At 44.9% G+C, this 16494-nt stretch overlaps 1 protein-coding gene across 5 annotated transcripts in view; it reads left to right on the top strand.

Moving 5' to 3' along the window:
* Window positions 1–16494, top strand: part of XPO6 (exportin 6) — a 131155-nt gene that overhangs the window by 86789 nt on the left and 27872 nt on the right. For 4 of the 5 annotated variants that reach the window (XM_036303147.1, XM_036303149.1, XM_036303150.1 and 1 more), the window contains 3 exons: window positions 1289–1381; window positions 2438–2507; window positions 12044–12203. In XM_036303147.1, coding sequence (XP_036159040.1) covers window positions 1289–1381; window positions 2438–2507; window positions 12044–12203 — 323 coding nt within the window. The remainder of the gene's footprint in view (window positions 1–1288; window positions 1382–2437; window positions 2508–12043; window positions 12204–16494) is intronic. The other variant, XM_036303152.1, reaches the window with a different exon arrangement.

Raw genomic sequence — 16494 nt, 5'->3', positions numbered from 1 at the left:
GGTGCCCCACATTGATAAGGAAAATGTCTTTAAGGACACAACTCCAGTGTTCTTTTTCCTTAACCACCATGCACTTCAAAATTGTCAAGTCACTGATATATTTTCAACATCGCAGTGACTGTGGCATAATCAAGACCCAGGAGGGTAGCCATGTTTGGATTGTAAGAGCTCTGTACTCTGTACTTGGAACCAGATGGCCTGGCTTTGAATCCATGAAGGAGACAGAGGCCAGGGCGTTGAATTTTCTCTGAACCTTAAATTTCTCATCTCCCAAAAGGGGGAGGTATGTCTGTGTTGACAGTTATGTGAGGGTAACACATGCAGAGGGACTGGCTACATGCCTGGTGCATACTAGGCACTTGGTAAACTTTGGCTTTACTTCTTGTTAACTGTATGACTTAGGCCAGTGGTCGGCAAACTGCGGCTCGTTAGCCACATGCGGCTCTTTGGCCCCTTGAGTGTGGCTCTTCCACAAAATATCAACTTCTGCACATGGGCCATGAAGTTTCAATTGCACTGTACGTGCATGCCCGCACGTGGTATTTTGTGGAAGAGCCACACTCAAGGGGCCAAAGAGCTGTGTGTGGCTCTCGAGCCGCAGTTTGCTGACCATGTACTTAGGCCAGTGCTTTCTCATATTCTAGCATGGATAAGAGTCCCTGGCACAGATGTTAAACAGATTTTGATTCAGGGGGTTTCGGGTGGGGGTCACAGCATTGCACATCTAACAAGCCCCCAGGAGATCCGATGCTGCCTGTTTGCAGACCATACTTCAGTGGCACTGACGTAGTGATACTTACAGAACCCAGTACTGGCCTGTCTCAGAAGGAATGAGTGACCAGTTCCTATAGCTGGGGTGGGGGAAAGGGAACACGAGCATTTTTTTTCACAAGTGGCTTTTCTATCTCTGTTCCTATGATTGTAGGGGAAAAAGTAGATCATTCTTAGATCATCTCTTTTTTTAAATTTTTTCTTTATTGATTAAGGTATTACATATGTGTCCTTATCTCCCCATTGCCCCCACCCTACCCCCTTGTTCATGCCCTCACCCCCCTAGTGTCTGTGTCCATTGGGATCATCTTCTTTTTAGGAAAAAGCTTTTAATGACAATTTATTGGGTTAAAAAATATCTTTTAGCTTGGCCTTTTTAAAGTACCAAATAACCTGGTTCCATCATTTGCCATTTCTTCAAAATGGTATGTCTAAGAGTGAGGCTGAGGATCGCTTGGCAGGGAAAATGACAGGATTCTGCTATAGGAGAGCTGACCCGTCTGTGTTTCCCCTGCAGCAGCAGACAGAGTGGCAGCGGTACTTACGCCAGAGCTTGGAGGTGGTGGCCAAAGTGATGGAGCTCCTTCCCACACACGCCTTCTCGACACTGGTAACTCACGTTTGGAGGGGGTTAAAGAGCCCAGTGATTGCCCTGCACATGTAGGATGAGCAGTAAGGCTTTTTTGCTCACCAGTATTGTAAAAAGATACATATTCTAAGCAGAAAGTAATACCCAATCCTCAAATTGATCAAATGTTAATATTTCCCCCAAACATGTTAGATCAACTTTGGGAAGCCCTGTTTTTCCTTCCTAAACTCTTGTCTATAATATGTACTTTACTAATGCCTTTATCAGTAGCTAGAAAGTGGCTGGGCTGAATAGAAGGTTTATTTATATGACTCACATTGCTGAAAAGCCAGCCATTGTAAAGCTCACTCTTGGCAAATTGCTGGCACTCTCTGCTTATATTTATGTGCTAGAATCTTTAGTCATAGGACTGATTTCACTGACTAAGTGGTACCTGTTTTCTGAGGATTTCATTAAGCCTCTCCTTCAAAGGCAAGTTAATTTATTGGGGTCAGTTTTGCATTGTATCTTTTGTTTTTCTATGGAGATTGCCATTTTGTCACCTGCCATTCTTAGGGATTTGCCACATTAAAGTTTTTATCTTTATGTTAGTGGTGAATAGCAGTTTAGAAAGAAAAGATACAGCTCTGGTATGAAGGTCCTCTCTGCTAAATGAGTAAGGGAAAATGACTTCCAAATAATTTGGCCTGTCTTTTCACTTTGCCATGCACTTGAATAAAGGCATATCTGTATTTCTCTCAAGGGTAGGTTTACCTTGGATTTGAAGGGAGATGGGCCTGTCTCAGAACTCTACAAGAATCAGATCATTTGGGGCTTGAAGTCCTCTTTTAGGAACATCATAATCATACCCAGCATCCACTGCTTTGTTTTTAAAAAGTATCAAACTGATGGTGGTTTCAGTTGTAGAAATTGTTAGGGGTGAGGAGAGCTACCTCTTTGTAGGGTATGTAAAGGTTCCCAGAGAAGAGTTTTTATCCCACCCCACCTCCCAGAGGTACTTGGGCTGTTTTAATGGTAAAATGCTGTTAAAACTCACATTTATGTTTTGTTTTTTAATTGTGGTTTTTTTGTTTTCAGTTCCCAGTTCTTCAGGACAATCTAGACGTTTATCTGGGGTTACAGCAGTTTGTAGTTACTTCAGGGTCAGGTAAACTGGTTTTATTTTCTAATTTAACCCACATTTAAAAAATGGACTAATATTGAATTATTGCCTTCTTTGCTGTCAGAATATGATTTCTCTCTCTACTGCCACTTACCTGCAGCTTTGTCTCCCCAACTTGTAAACAGAAAGAAAACATGATGGGGAGGCACGTGGGCAGGTAAAGGATGAGGCTCTGACAGTATATTCCATAGAGGTGTTTCAGTGAGAGAAAGGGGAGATAATTTGGAGCAAAAGGGTAGAGCTTTTTGAAAACCCTAGCAAATAGAATATCTTCATGTCCTTTAAACCAGTATGCTAGGAAAAAACAACTCTGGACTTTGCTGTGATGTACTCTTTCTTCTCTGGTATTTAGAATCCAGTAGGACATAAGAACAACTCAAAGCAGGCAAACAATGGTGGAGCACCCTGATGCTAGTAAATGCTAGCTTCCCTGGCGTAAGCGGCCGTGGGTACCTCTGGCCATAGCTAGTGGAAAAGGCTCTGGCCTGCCATTTACATGTTTTACCTATTTGGGGTTAGGGTTAGCATTTTTTTTTTTTTTTTGGTTATTCTATTAATAGTAATAATAACCTTCATTTGTAGAACACGCATTATGTACCTGGCACTATATTGTTTGCTTATGTTATCTATATATACTAGAGGCCTGGTGCACAACAGTCATGCACTGGCTGGGGGAGGGGAGTCCCTCAGCCTAGCCTGCACCTTCTCGCAGTCCAGGACCCCTCTGGGGATGTCCTGCTGCAGAGACAGGAGGCTCCCGTCAATGCTGCTGTGCTGGCCAGCTGTGAGCCTGGCTTCTGGCTAAGGACCCTCCCTCTGTGGGAGCGCACTGACCACCAGGGGGCAGCTCCTGTGTTGAGCATCTGCCCCCTGGTGGTCAGTGCACATCATAGCGACCAGTCGTTCTGCTGTTTGGTCAATTTGCATATTAGCCTTTTATTATATAGGCTAAAAGGCTGAGTGACTGACCATCCGACTGTCTGACCAACTGACTGACCGACTGGTACATATGACACACACTCGCAGTTTAAAAATAAATGTTGACTCATGCATGTGCAATACATATAAAGCTCCTATCGAATTTCTTAATAGTATTACTCCTTCAGGAATGCTGTGTCATAAATTAAAATTGAAAGTCGGTGCAATCATAATGCTACTGAGAAATATTAATAGTAAATGGAGTCTTTGTAATAGTACTAGATTTATTATCAAAAGATTGTGACCTAACATAATAGAAGCTGAAATATTAACAGGACCTGTGGAAGGAGAGGTTGTTCTGATTCCAAGAATTGATTTGTCCCCGTCTGACACTGGTCTCCCATTTAAATTAATTTGAAGACAGTTTCCCGTGATGCCAGCATTTGCTATGACTATTAATAAATCACAGGACAAACTCTAGACAGAGTAGGAATATTCCTACCTGAACCTGTTTTTGGACATGGTCAGTTATATGTTGCTTTCTCTTGAGTTCGAAGAGCATGTGATGTTAAAGTTAAAGTTGTAAATACTTCATCACAAGGGAAATTAGTCAAGCACTCTGAAAGTGTTTTTACTCTTTTTTTAAAAAAAAATATATTTTATTGATTTTTTATAGAGAGGAAGGGAGAGGGACAGAGAGCCAGAGACATCGATCAGCTGCCTCCTGCACACCTCCACTGAGCCAAACCGGTCAGGGCTGTTTTTACTCTTAATGTGGTACACAGGGAGATATTAGAATAAGTTTAATCAATTTATCAGTCATGGTTTTTAGCACTGTTGTTTTTATATCATGTTTTTGTTGTTTTTATATCATGTTTTTGTTTTTATGTCATGTCTTTGTTCTGTCATGTTATTTATTTATATATTATTTTTATATACATTTTACTAATTTTCTTTCATCTCTGACACTTCTATTATAGAAAAAGGGTGCGAATAGCGATATTAAAATATTTTTTCTAATTTCCTTTCAATGTGTATGAATTTGTGCACTGGGCCACTAGTCTTATATAATTCTCTCATGCTCTATAAGGTGTAAGCACTAATACTAGTTACTCCTGTTTTACAAAGGAGGAAAGTGATGTTCAGATAAGTTAATTTTCCAAAGCCACATAGCTTGTTAGTGTTAGTCTCAGATGCTGTAATGGGGAATGATAAAAAATTGAATTAACTAAAATCTGACATTCATTATGTCAGCTGAATGTTATATTGTGTTTGTAAGCACACCTGTGCCGCCCCCCCCCCATCTCCTATAGTCATTTGACAGTGTTTTCCTTAGAGGAGTCATGCCTGGCCCTGGCCTGCAGCCCCTCTGTCGTGTAACTGTTGTTTCAGCCTGGCACAGAGATGCCTGAAGTGCAGCCCAGCTTCTGGGCAAACTTGTTATTCATGGCAGAGCCTCCATGGGAGTCTCTTTCTGAGACTGCCCTTTTTGGTGGCCTGTGACGGCTTGTTTCCATGATTATATTAGCTTCCAAATAATTCACTGGGCCCCAGGAGGTTGATGGGACTTGGCATGTCCCAAGTATAGGCCCTGGTTTTGTTTATAGGATAAGGACAGCTTACATAGAACTTTAAAAAAGGACCACTTTTTAAAGCAAACATGCCTGTAAAATATGCCTGTAAAATATTAATGAAAATCATTTAGCTGTACAAATGCTACAGATTTTTTCAGAATTCACTCTTGGGAAAACTGTCCTGGCTGTCTCTCCTAGAAGGTATTCAGTATCCTGAAGACATTATTCTTGATCTTAATAAAAATATGGAGCATGTATCTCCCCCCTACTCCCCCCTTCCCCCCCCCCAAAAATAAAAGATTGATCCCTGAGTTTCCCTTTTAGAATTGTAGCTGACTTTTTTACATTATACTGAATTTGTCTTCAGGTTAAAATCTGCAGTGAATTTTTTTTTTTTTAATATATTTTATTGATTTTTTACAGAGAGGAAGGGAGAGAGATAGAGAGTTAGAAACATCAATGAGAGAGAAACATCTATCAGCTGCCTCCTGCACATCTCCTACTGGGGATATGCCCGCAACCCAGGTACATGCCCTTTGACCGGAATCGAACCTGGGACCTTTCAGTCTGCAGGCCGACGCTCTATCCACTGAGCCAAACCGGTTTCAGCTGCAGTGATTTTTAAATCTTTTTTCTGAGACACAGCTGATAACTTAAAGCTGCTTTTCTAAGACAGATAATCTGATTTATTTTTCTGTACATAAAATACCATATACCTGCTCTCATTCAAGCCCATTTCCTGGTAATTTCACAGTGCGCTTGGCTCTTCCAGATCACTTAGAAATCTCATTCCTAGCCTGATCCTTAGTGTGTAATCCAATGACAAACCTCTCAGGCCAGAGAAATACTGCTTTCTTATTTTAAAATGAGCTCTCTTACCCATGATGAAGCATTTCCTCATTTCTAAGTGGCTCAAAAGCCAAGTTTCCAGTGCAAAGGCTATTAAAAAGTGGGACTCTGAGTACATTCTGTCCCTAGTTTCCATGGCCATTCACGCCTCAAATAACCTTCATGCTATGCCGTACTAGTTAGCCTATTGCCTCATAACAGAAACCATGGTATTCTTTCTTCGATGGCCCTCTTCTTTCATTCCCATTTATCTAGCTAGTCTTTAGTTCTAGCGTCTGGATGGGAGTCTCATTCTTACTCTACTTCTTCCTCCTTCCACTTCCTCAGTAAAATTCACGGAGAGTGTGTGGCCACAGCACATGGGTCACTGTGTGCCCTCTCACCCCTCAGGTGCCCTCTCACCCCTCAGGTGCCCTCCCCTCGCTGTCTGTCTTTCCCACCATTGGTAGTTTGAGAAACCTCTCATTGGTGAGTGTGCCCCTTGTATTGCATTTGTGTCCTTACATGGCCCTGAAATATCTGTTTTGTATGTATCTGGCTATGCCACTGCTCAATGACATCTTCCCTCATCGGAGTGGTATTTCTGCTTTAAGTGATAACCCCGTTAGCTTTTCTGTTTAGCCATGCAGGCTTTCCTGCCTAATGGATTGCTTCATGTAGAATATAAAAGATTTTTGGACTTCTGTTCTTTGTTTCCCTGGGGTTCATTTATGACTCGTTTGTTCTCTTGGGGCAGAATACTGCAAATACTGATTTTCACACCTCCACCTCCCCAGCCCCCTCAAACAGAGGACTGAATTACACAAACAATTACGAGGATTTTATCCAGGGCGGTGATTTGACAGGGAGCTGTTCTTTGGATGTGGCTTACAGTGCATCTGGACAGCTTCAGGGGGCCTTGGTTTGTGGAAGACAGGACTTAAGTGTGGCTGTGACGTTTTCTTTCGAAAACCTGTATGTAGCACTGTTCCCTCCTAAAGGTCCCACTTTGCAGCTGTCTGTGGTACTGGGGAGAAATCCAACCTTAGCCGAACAGAAGAAAATGTGGGTGGATCTGAATAGCTTTTCCCAGTGGGAACCCTGGCCTGCCTCCTCAAGTTGAGGTGGCGCCTTGCGCAGTGCGGTGGCAGTGATGGTGTGCACTTTCTAGGCTGGGGGCGGGCGGGGATTTGTATTAGTGGTGCTTACTGCTGGTGTGTTTGTCTGCCATGCAGGCAGAGCAGGAAACAGCAGGTGCAGATTTATTAATATGCACCTTAGATGGCATATATATGTTAAGTTGAATTATATGGAATTGCAGTTTTGTTAGGTCAGAAGTGGTCAAATGTCAGCAATTTCATATGGTTCAAACTTCTATCTCTCTCTCTATAAAAAGCTAATATGCTAAGTGTCCCTCCAGCCACCTGACTGGTCGCTATGACGTGCACTGACCACCAGGGGGCAGATGCTCAATGCAGGAGCTGCGGTGATGCACACTGGCCATTTAGAAAGAAACGGCACCACGGACCTGGCACCGACAAACTAACACTTGGCTTCCCCGAAGTGGGACACAGGCCCCACCACCACCCCAGAGCGACAGCCCACCAAATTGCAGCCAAGACCCCATGGCACAAAATGCAGCCCACAGCCCAGCCCGGAAACGGTGGCTGTGGGCGCCGGGTAATGATGTCACATAACAATGCCCGGCTTCCTCTCCCTAGCGACTAGCCTGTTTTCTTCAACCCAGGAATATGACTTGCTTTATAACCAGGTGGAAACATTTTACACTTTAACCATATGTCTGTGAAGTGTTTTCCTGTGTCTCATCTCATTTGATCCTCACAGAAGTCCTGGAGTAGGAGACGTGGTAGAATCCTCTTTTCTTTTCATTAGCCGGAAAACAGAGATTTAGAAAGTTTAGAAACTTGACCTGGCTGAAAAGAAGTAAGAATGGTGGACCTTGAAAATAACTTCAGGTTTTCTCACTGCGCAGAATATAGTCAAACACTGCTGTAATTAAATATTTTACCCTTAGTTCTCCTGCATGATCTATAATAATAATCTGCTTCGCGTTGATATTTACTGCTGTGTTCCTGACAATTACCTGAAAGAGAAGTTGGGGTGCTTCACTGGGCTGGAAAAAGTTTAGCTAAATCAGAAAGCAGGTCTAATTAAGCGAGTTTATTCTCTATATTAAAAAGGCTAAATTGACTCAAGCATGCGCGATACATATAAAGCTCTCACTGGCGCTAACCACTTGCGTGTGTTTCCATCTGTCATTGTTGATCGTGAATTTGGTTGACACTTCTATTATAGAGAAAGGGTGAATAGCGATATTAAAATAATTCTTCCAATTAATTTCCTTTCAGTGTGCACAAATCCGTGCACCGGCCTCTAGTAGTTTAATAAAACACACACAGCAGTTCCAAGCTGTTTTTTCTTGTAGGTATTGTTCCTTGTTGGACAGATTAGGGAGGTTTAGAGGGGAATAGCCCAGAAGACAAGGATTCTCAGAAGGAGTGTGGCATGGGTAATGGAAGGGGCCCGGGGCGTGTACTTCAGCCAAGGGGAGATTCTGCAGGAGTGGCGCCCTGTTTTCACACCCCTCCAAGAACGTATTATGTCGCCAGGCTTAGGCTTGTTTTGTGCTCTACCCTCCGGCGGTAGGACACAGGGTAATGAGAAGGGATTATATGGAGACAGACTTCCCTCCCGTGTTGTTGTGTTTTGTTTTTTAATTGATTTCAGAGACGAAGGCAGAGGGAGGCAGAGAAACATCAATGATGAGAGAGAATCATTGATCTGCAGCCTCCTGCACGCCCCCTACTGGGGACCGAGCTGCAGCCTCAGGCATGTGCCCTGACCAGGAATCAAACCATGACATCCTGGTTCATAGGTTGACAGTCAAACACTGAGCCACACCAGCCGGGATCCCGTGTTTTTGACCAAGCTGTTCAAAGTTGGAAGTCTCTCTCAAGAGGGATTGGGCTTTTCATCATCCAGTGGAGGTGTCCAGGAAGAGGTTGAAGGGCAGGAGGGACGGGGCAGTGCTGGGGGCAGAGGGGAAGAATGGGAGGCCTGCGAACAATACCTTCTCCCCCCATTGCTTTTCAGAGGGTGGAATGAAGTAAGTGGGGAGAGAGAAACATTGATGTGGGAGAGACACATCGACTGGTTGCCTTCTGCATGAGCCCCAACCCGGGTCAGGGAGCGAACCTGCAACCCAGGTACGTGCCCTTAACTGGGCATTGAACCTGCAGCCCCTCAATTCTTGGGCCAACGCTTTAAACATTTAGCTATGCCAGTCAGGACTGGGCATACTACTTTTAAGCTGCCGAAGAGAGACAGAATGTTTCTCTTCATACTTAAAATACTTAAGAACCTAGTTCTTAGGTATACCTAAGGGTACCTAGTTCTAGATATTAAGTGCAACAAATACGTTGAAAACTAGTGATCAAGTAGAACTTGGTGGGAGATGGAGTGGAAGATGAAGACAGGTGCATACAGGGAAAGGGAGGGGCTATTATACTAATTCAAAACCTGCCCATGTGGCTCTTTGAATGTTGAGCTGGCCTCTCTTTTTGGGCCTGTACCATGGCCACGTCCACTTCCCGGATGTTTTTTAAATTTTTTTTCCTCTTTAAAAATTTTTTGTTGATTTCTGAGAGGAAGGGAGAGGGAGAGAGAGATAGAAACATCAATTATGAGAGAGAAACGTTGATCGGCTGCCTCCTGCATGGCCCCCACTCGGGATCGAGCCCACAACCCAGGCATGTGCCCTGACCGGGAATCGAACCGTGACCTCTTGGTTCATGGGTCTGTGCTCAACCACTGAGCCACTGCAGCCGGGCCCGGGTGTGTTTTTCATCAGGGTTTATTTCCCACAGAGCCCTGAGGAGTGGCTGCTGTGCAGAGGAACAGCAGGTTTTAGAAGTTTACCCTGGGAGTCGGTTACCTCTGGACATTCAAGAGTATCATTTTGCTCCTTTTGTTAACCTGGAGATGAGGAGGGAGGGGCCGTGTTCCCTCTCATGTGACCCAGCATGACTGAAATATCTCCTCCTGTGTGTTCCACGGGCTCCTCTAGCTGGTAGTGTGGGCGGTCCTCCTCTTGCTTGGGCTGGGAGCTGCTCACTCTTCTGGACGCCCACCCATGGTCCAGGGCTGCCTGTCTTCCGCACCGAGGCACTCATCTCCATGGGGAGTGCAGGAGGAGGAACAGGCGACTGGGGGCTCCTGGGAGCTGGCCTTTGTCACTGGCTCTCTCCTTGTAAGGTCCTTCCTTGAGCTGCCTCTTCCTTTTGTTCTGCTCCTTGGGTGTGACCCACTGAAAGAGTGCCCCGGCCAGAGCGTTTCCTTTCCAGGCTCCTATCCTCCCGTGGGGGCCGTCAAAGGCTCTGGGCCCAGCCTGGTCACTTGGAAGTCGGTGTAGGATCTGAGGTATCACATTGCTACTTCATCCACCACTTTTTTCATAGGTGCTCGGCCTTGCTGGGTTCCTCTCCGCAGGTGCTACTTATCCATGATCACCTTTGATTACTGCAGTGAGTCGGACGGTTCCCAAGGGCAGTGTGAGGATTTGAGCTCCAGAGACTCCCTCTCCTGCTCTGTCTAGCACTAGCTTGTTCTCTGTTTGGTTGTATTGAACTCATGTATACATTTGTGATCACCTGTGATGCATCAGGCACTGTGTGACATTGGGCGCCACTGGGCGTGGCCCCTCACTGTGAAGGACTTGATAGTCAGAAGACTTGTAAATCATTAGTTTATCCCTGGAGGAAGGCAGGAGGGGAGGGAAGCTGGTTCTCTGTCTGGAGAAGAGAGGGAAGGTCTCCTGAGAGAGTTGATGCCTTGCCTCAGGGAGCTGTGTGGGTTCTAGGAAGACATTTGTGGGGTGCTGCGGGAGGAGGGTTGGTGCTAGTCACTCTGAGGCTTTTGCCTCCTACTGGAGTAAAAACCCGAAGTGGCCACAGAGGGCGCAGGCTTGAGAAGTGTGTAGGGTTGCAGGTGCCTGTGGGCAAGCTCTCGCTGTTCCTGCTCCTCCCTCCTTCATTCTAGGGGGAGGGGGAGGGCTTAATCAAACTGAGAGACCTCCCCTTGACAGTTTTACTGTTTTTGTGGATGTTTGTGAGTAGAGGGGCCCGAGGAGCAAGGGCGCTGCTGAATTGAGGATGTTTTTGTCCTCCACCTTGCATCCTCCTTGCTTAGTTTGAAGAAATTATGTTGCAGAATAAGTTTCAGGCCCTAGAAAAATATTTGTTTTTCATAATTATTACATTGAATAATGGTTTATAATCTACAGGGTCTATTTAATGCATTCTAACTTAGACCTTATAATAGTCAATTAGATAGTAGCATTTTTTCCATTTTAAAGCTGAGGAAACAGACTCAAAAGGGCTCACTGAGGCACAGAGCCAGCGAGTGGCAGGGAATCTGCCCTCTGAACCCAGCTCGTGCTCTGTACTCCGTGCTGCGTTCCTACAACCATCTGGGTGTAGTGCTGAGTGCACGCTGTCCTGAGCAGGGACAAATCCTCCCTCTCAGCCCCGGAGACATGGTCTATGACAGGGCCGTGTGCGAAGGCAAGCAGATTTGCAATTGCTTAGACCAGTGGTTCTCAACCTTCTGGCCCTTTAAATACAGTTCCTCATGTTGTGACCCAACCATAAAATTATTTTCGTTGCTACTTCATAACTGTAATGTTGCTACTGTTATGAATCATAATGTAAATATCTAATATGCAGGATGGTCTTAGGCGACCCCTGTGAAAGGGTCGTTTGACCGCCAAAGGGGTTGCGACCCACAGGTTGAGAACCGCTGGCTTAGACTGAGCTTAGGACACCTGCTCTGTCCTGGAAATGTGACTCAGGCTGGGCAAGTTACCAGACTTCCCTGAGGATGTTTCCTTGTGTGTAAAATTGGTGGCGTCAGTCCTTCACAGGGTCAGGAGGAATCAGATAGGTGCTTGGTGCACATTACTACCCTCCCTCCTTGGCTGTCCGTCTGTCTTCCTCTGCTGTCTGTCCCTCCCTCTGGCTCTGGAGTGCATGTGGGTCTGGTTTCCCTGCTCAGTCCCAGGAAGCAGACTGTGTGTGTTTCAAGAGTTGGTTTAGTCCATGTAGATTGCCTGGGTGAGCGGTTGTCTGTCTGGCAGCCACAGCATGTTCTTTCTGAAAACCTGTCTGAGGTGCTCTGTTCCAGGACACAGGCTGAACATCACGGCGGAGAACGACTGCCGGCGCTTGCACTGCTCCCTGCGAGACCTGAGCTCCCTGCTGCAGGCTGTGGGCCGCTTAGCTGAGTACTTCACTGGAGACATGTTTGCTGCGCGGTTCAACGATGCCCTCACAGTCGTGGAGAGGTAGGCTGGCGGTGACATCATGGAGTCATTCCCTCTCCAGAGCTCAGCTGTACCAGCTTCTGCTCCGGTGCTGGGTCAGTCAAGGCTCGGCATGTGTAAGGAGAATGTGGAGCGATTACTGGACCTCTCGGAACTTCAGTTCCTATGTGTAAAATGGAGTGGACAGTATCTTTAGGTTTATTGGGAGAATTGAATGAGATAAGGCACTTTGCACAGGGCCTAGCATGTGGCAGATAAAAAATATAATTTCATTGAAGAACTTGTAATAGGTACAAAGACAGGATTAGCCTCCAAAGAAACCAGGTGAGGTCATTCTTCATGTCTTTCCTCATAAGATGGAGAGGCATTAGGAAGCCCTGTTAGTTAATAAAAGGCAGGTGGTAGACACTATCCAGGTAGGCAGCCAGATGGCAGAGGTGGGGTTTTCCTCTGTCCTGTGGCAGTAGGACTCGTTTTTCTAGTCCTGTTAGAGTCCTAAGGAGTTAAACCTGGGCAGCCTCAAGCCTGACCTGAGAGGTGCTTCCCAACCTTTCCTCCACTAGGCTCCTTTCATTACTCCTTCCCCTTGGGTACCGCAGAGGGTTTACAGCTGCAGCTTTTGAGGACCATTTTATATTCCCTAGTTCTCCCCTGCCGCTCCTTCTCCTCCTCCTCCTCTTCCTCCTCCTCCCCCTTCCCCACTACCACCATGCTCACGAATCCTACACTTAAAAAGTCATACCCTTGGCCCTAGTTGGTGTGTCTCAGTGGTTAATGTTGGCCTGTGCACCAAAGGGCCTAGGGTTCAATTTTCTGTCAAGGGCACGTACCTGGGTTGCAGATTCGATCCCTGACCTCGGTAGGGGCAAGTGCAGAAGGCAAACCAATGTGTCTCTCTCAAATTGATGTTTTTTCTCTCTTTCCCTTTCCTCTTCACCCCCTCTCTCTTTCCCCCTCCCTGCCTCCCACTCTCTCTAAAAATCAATGGAAAAATATCCTCAAGTGAGGATTAACAAAAAGCCTCCAAAAGAAGTTATACCCTCAATACTAAGTGATAGGTGGTTCAGGGAACCTGTGAGTTGATCAGATCAAAACTATAGCTATGGATCCAGCCCAAAGTCAAGACACCTGGGGCTTTCACTGGCCCAGTAGCCATGTCATTGATAACACCCTGAGGGAGGAGTCAAACTCCAAGCCTAGTTACCTGCATACCAGCTTTTTTTTAACTATTAAAAGCAGAGGTAACTAAAAATTTGAAATAAATCTTTAAAATCCAGATTAACATTATCCTATATAATAAAAGGCTAATATGCAAATCGACTGGACAGCAGAATGACCGGTCACTATGATGCACACTAATCACCAGGGGGCAGATGCTCAATGCAGGAGCTGCCCACTGGTGGTCAGTGTGCTCCCACAGGGGGAGCACTGCTCAGCCAGAAGCTGGGTTCACAGCTGGCGAGTGCAGTGGTGGTGACGGGAGCCTCTCCCGCCTCTGCAGCAGCACTAAGGACCCCTTGAGGGATGTCCGACTGCTGGCTTAGTCCCACTCCCGTAAGCCTGTTCAGGTATCATATGCTTGCAGTGGCCATGCCCATCCTGGCCACTAATTTGTTCCCAGGTTTGACTGGCAGACAGGTAGGTACCTTCCCACCTCACTTAAGCCAGCAGTTGGAAATCCCCTGAGGGGTCCTGGACTATGAGAGGGTGCAGGCCGGGTTGACAGGTTGACAGACCACCCCTCCCATGTACACCCCCCCCCCCCCCCCCCCGGTGCATGAATGTCATGCACTGGGCCTCTAGTTAATAAAAGCAGCATACGGTAGTAAGACATTTTCAAAGGTATTTTTGCACATTTTTTTTTTTCATTCTATACTTTGAGGGACAAATATTGTCACTTTATCTGTGAGTACACTGTGGCCAGGGATGGTGAGTGTCTTGCTTCAGATCACAGATCATGAAAGGGAGCACCTGGACTTTAACTAGTTTCCTGAATCCAAAAACTATGCTCTTTCCAAACCACAGAGCTTCTGCTTCTGGAGTCCTCTTTCCTCCTCTCGCATTAGGCCTATTTCCAGTGATGGTTGTTAGCGCAGATAGAACATGTCTTTCTTTCTGTCTGAAATTTTATAGTTTTAAATCTATACTTGAGGAATATATATACGAATGATATCAGTCATCTCAACTTCATAGTGAGATGATTGATCATAGATCCTGAATCGTTATTTTATAGATCCTTACACATATATCTTCCTACACCGATTAGGTTTGTAAGCTCAGTTCTAAAGATACTTAGCTATTTTGTCTTCAATTTAAAATAAAGTATGAGAGAAGGCTCCTTGTTATGATCTTAATAGCCAGTGTGATTAGCAGTGTTTCAACTTATAGGTTACATAAAACAAACCTAGTAATAAAACTGCTAAACAGCCCTGGCCAGTGTGGCTTGGTTGGAGCATTGTGCCATACACCAAAAGGTGGTGGGTTCTGTTCCCAGTCAAGGCACATAACCAGGTTGTAGGTTCTATCCCCAGTTGGGGCATGTGCAGGAGGCAACCAGTTGATGTTTCTCTCTCACATAAATGTTTCTCTCTCTCTCTCTCTCTCTCTCTCTCTCTCTCTCTCTCTCTCTCTCTCTCCTTTCCTCTCTCTAAAAATCAATAAAAAAAAATTTTTTTAAACCCTGCCAAATAGAAATATTGACACATCTAGAAGTCAATTTTTAGTGCTGATCATCATTAAAGAATGCTGTGTAATGTAAAAACAGAATGCAAAGTCCAGTACTGTATGATTCTACTTATATGAGGTATGTAGAGTAGTAAAATTCATAGAGACAGAAAAAAGAATGATGGTTGCCAGGGGCTAAGGGGGCATGGAGAGTTATTTAATGGGTACAAGTTTTAGTTTGGAAAGATGAAAAAAAAGTTCTGGAGATAGACAGTGGTGGTGGCTGCACAATGTCAATATACATAATTCCAGTGAACTGTACATCTACTGTGTGAATGTAAAGACACTGGAAGAGTTAAGCATTAGATACCAGGTCCACATTGGTGCATTGCTTACTGGGAGTCGCCGTTCTGATTTCCAGTGATCACCTGCACCCTTCCCAGGACTTCAGGTTGGAAGCCCTCGGCTCTTTCACTCTCACTTTCTTGACTGATGCCCCCTTTCTGTCTGCTCCCCAGCCCTGAATAATTTGTGGTCAAGCTTCTGGATTTCTAATAAAGTCCTGTGTTTTTCTCTGCATCTGAGAGATTTTTCAGATTATGGTCCACATGCACCAGAGCCTCGGTGCTTTTCAAAGATGCATGTTTCCAGACCCTCCTACAACTGCGTAGTCGGGCTGTGGGGTTGCACCAGGGAGCTGGCATTTGTAACAAGTTCCCCAGTTGCTCCTTATGCCAGTGGAGTTGGGGAACCCCTGTACCATTGGATTGAGGGAGAAGAGCACACACTGTCCTCCCTGGCGTCCAGCTCAGTTTTCTGACAGAGCAGGCACAGAGGGAACTCAGCCAGGTCTCCAGTTTTCCCCTTGACTCAAAGGAATGTCTGTCTCTAATGACAGAGGCATTTCTACTTCCCAGTAGAGCTGGCCATTAGTTATTGTAGTTCATGCTCCTTTTATACAGTGAGCCCTTGGGCAACAGTGGGTTCAGCAGTTTGCTCCTGAAATAATTGTGCTTAAAGTTAAAAATACCTGTTTAATTCTAGAAACTCTTGCCCCCCACCCCAGAATTTTATCATGAATATTTTCACATATTCATAAACACTGAACAGTTATACAGGGAAGACCCATATACCCATCATTTAAATTCTACAGTGCTACATTTTCTTTACCATATATCTATCCACCTGAAACATTTACTTTTTAAAATATATTATTTTTATTGATTTCAGAGAGGAAGGGAGAGGGAGAGATAGAAACATCAATGATGAGAGAGAATCAGGATTGGCTGCCTCCTGCACGTCCCCACTGGGGATTGAGCCCTCAACTCAGGCATGTGCCCCTAACTGGAACCAAACCTGGAACCCTTCAGTCCACAGGCTGATGCTCTAGCCACTGAGCAAAATCAGCTAGGGCAAACTTTTATGTTTAAAAAATTTTTTTTATTGTGGTAAAATACACATAACAAATTTCCATTGTAATAATTTTTACTGTATATAGTAATCAGAATATATTCTCTGTGTTGGATATTTATATTATTTTCAAAAATTTTGATACTATATATAATGGTTTTGTTAGTATCTTTGTATAAAAATCTTTGTGCACATCTCAGATAATATCTTTGGGATAAGATTGAAGGTCTGGTCTCTA

The sequence above is a fragment of the Myotis myotis genome, unplaced genomic scaffold, assembly GCF_014108235.1.
Source record: "Myotis myotis isolate mMyoMyo1 unplaced genomic scaffold, mMyoMyo1.p scaffold_m19_p_35, whole genome shotgun sequence".
NCBI classification, from domain to species: Eukaryota; Metazoa; Chordata; class Mammalia; order Chiroptera; family Vespertilionidae; genus Myotis; species Myotis myotis.
The sequence above is the reverse complement of the archived record's forward strand: the minus strand, read 5'-3'. Positions and strand labels throughout refer to the sequence as shown.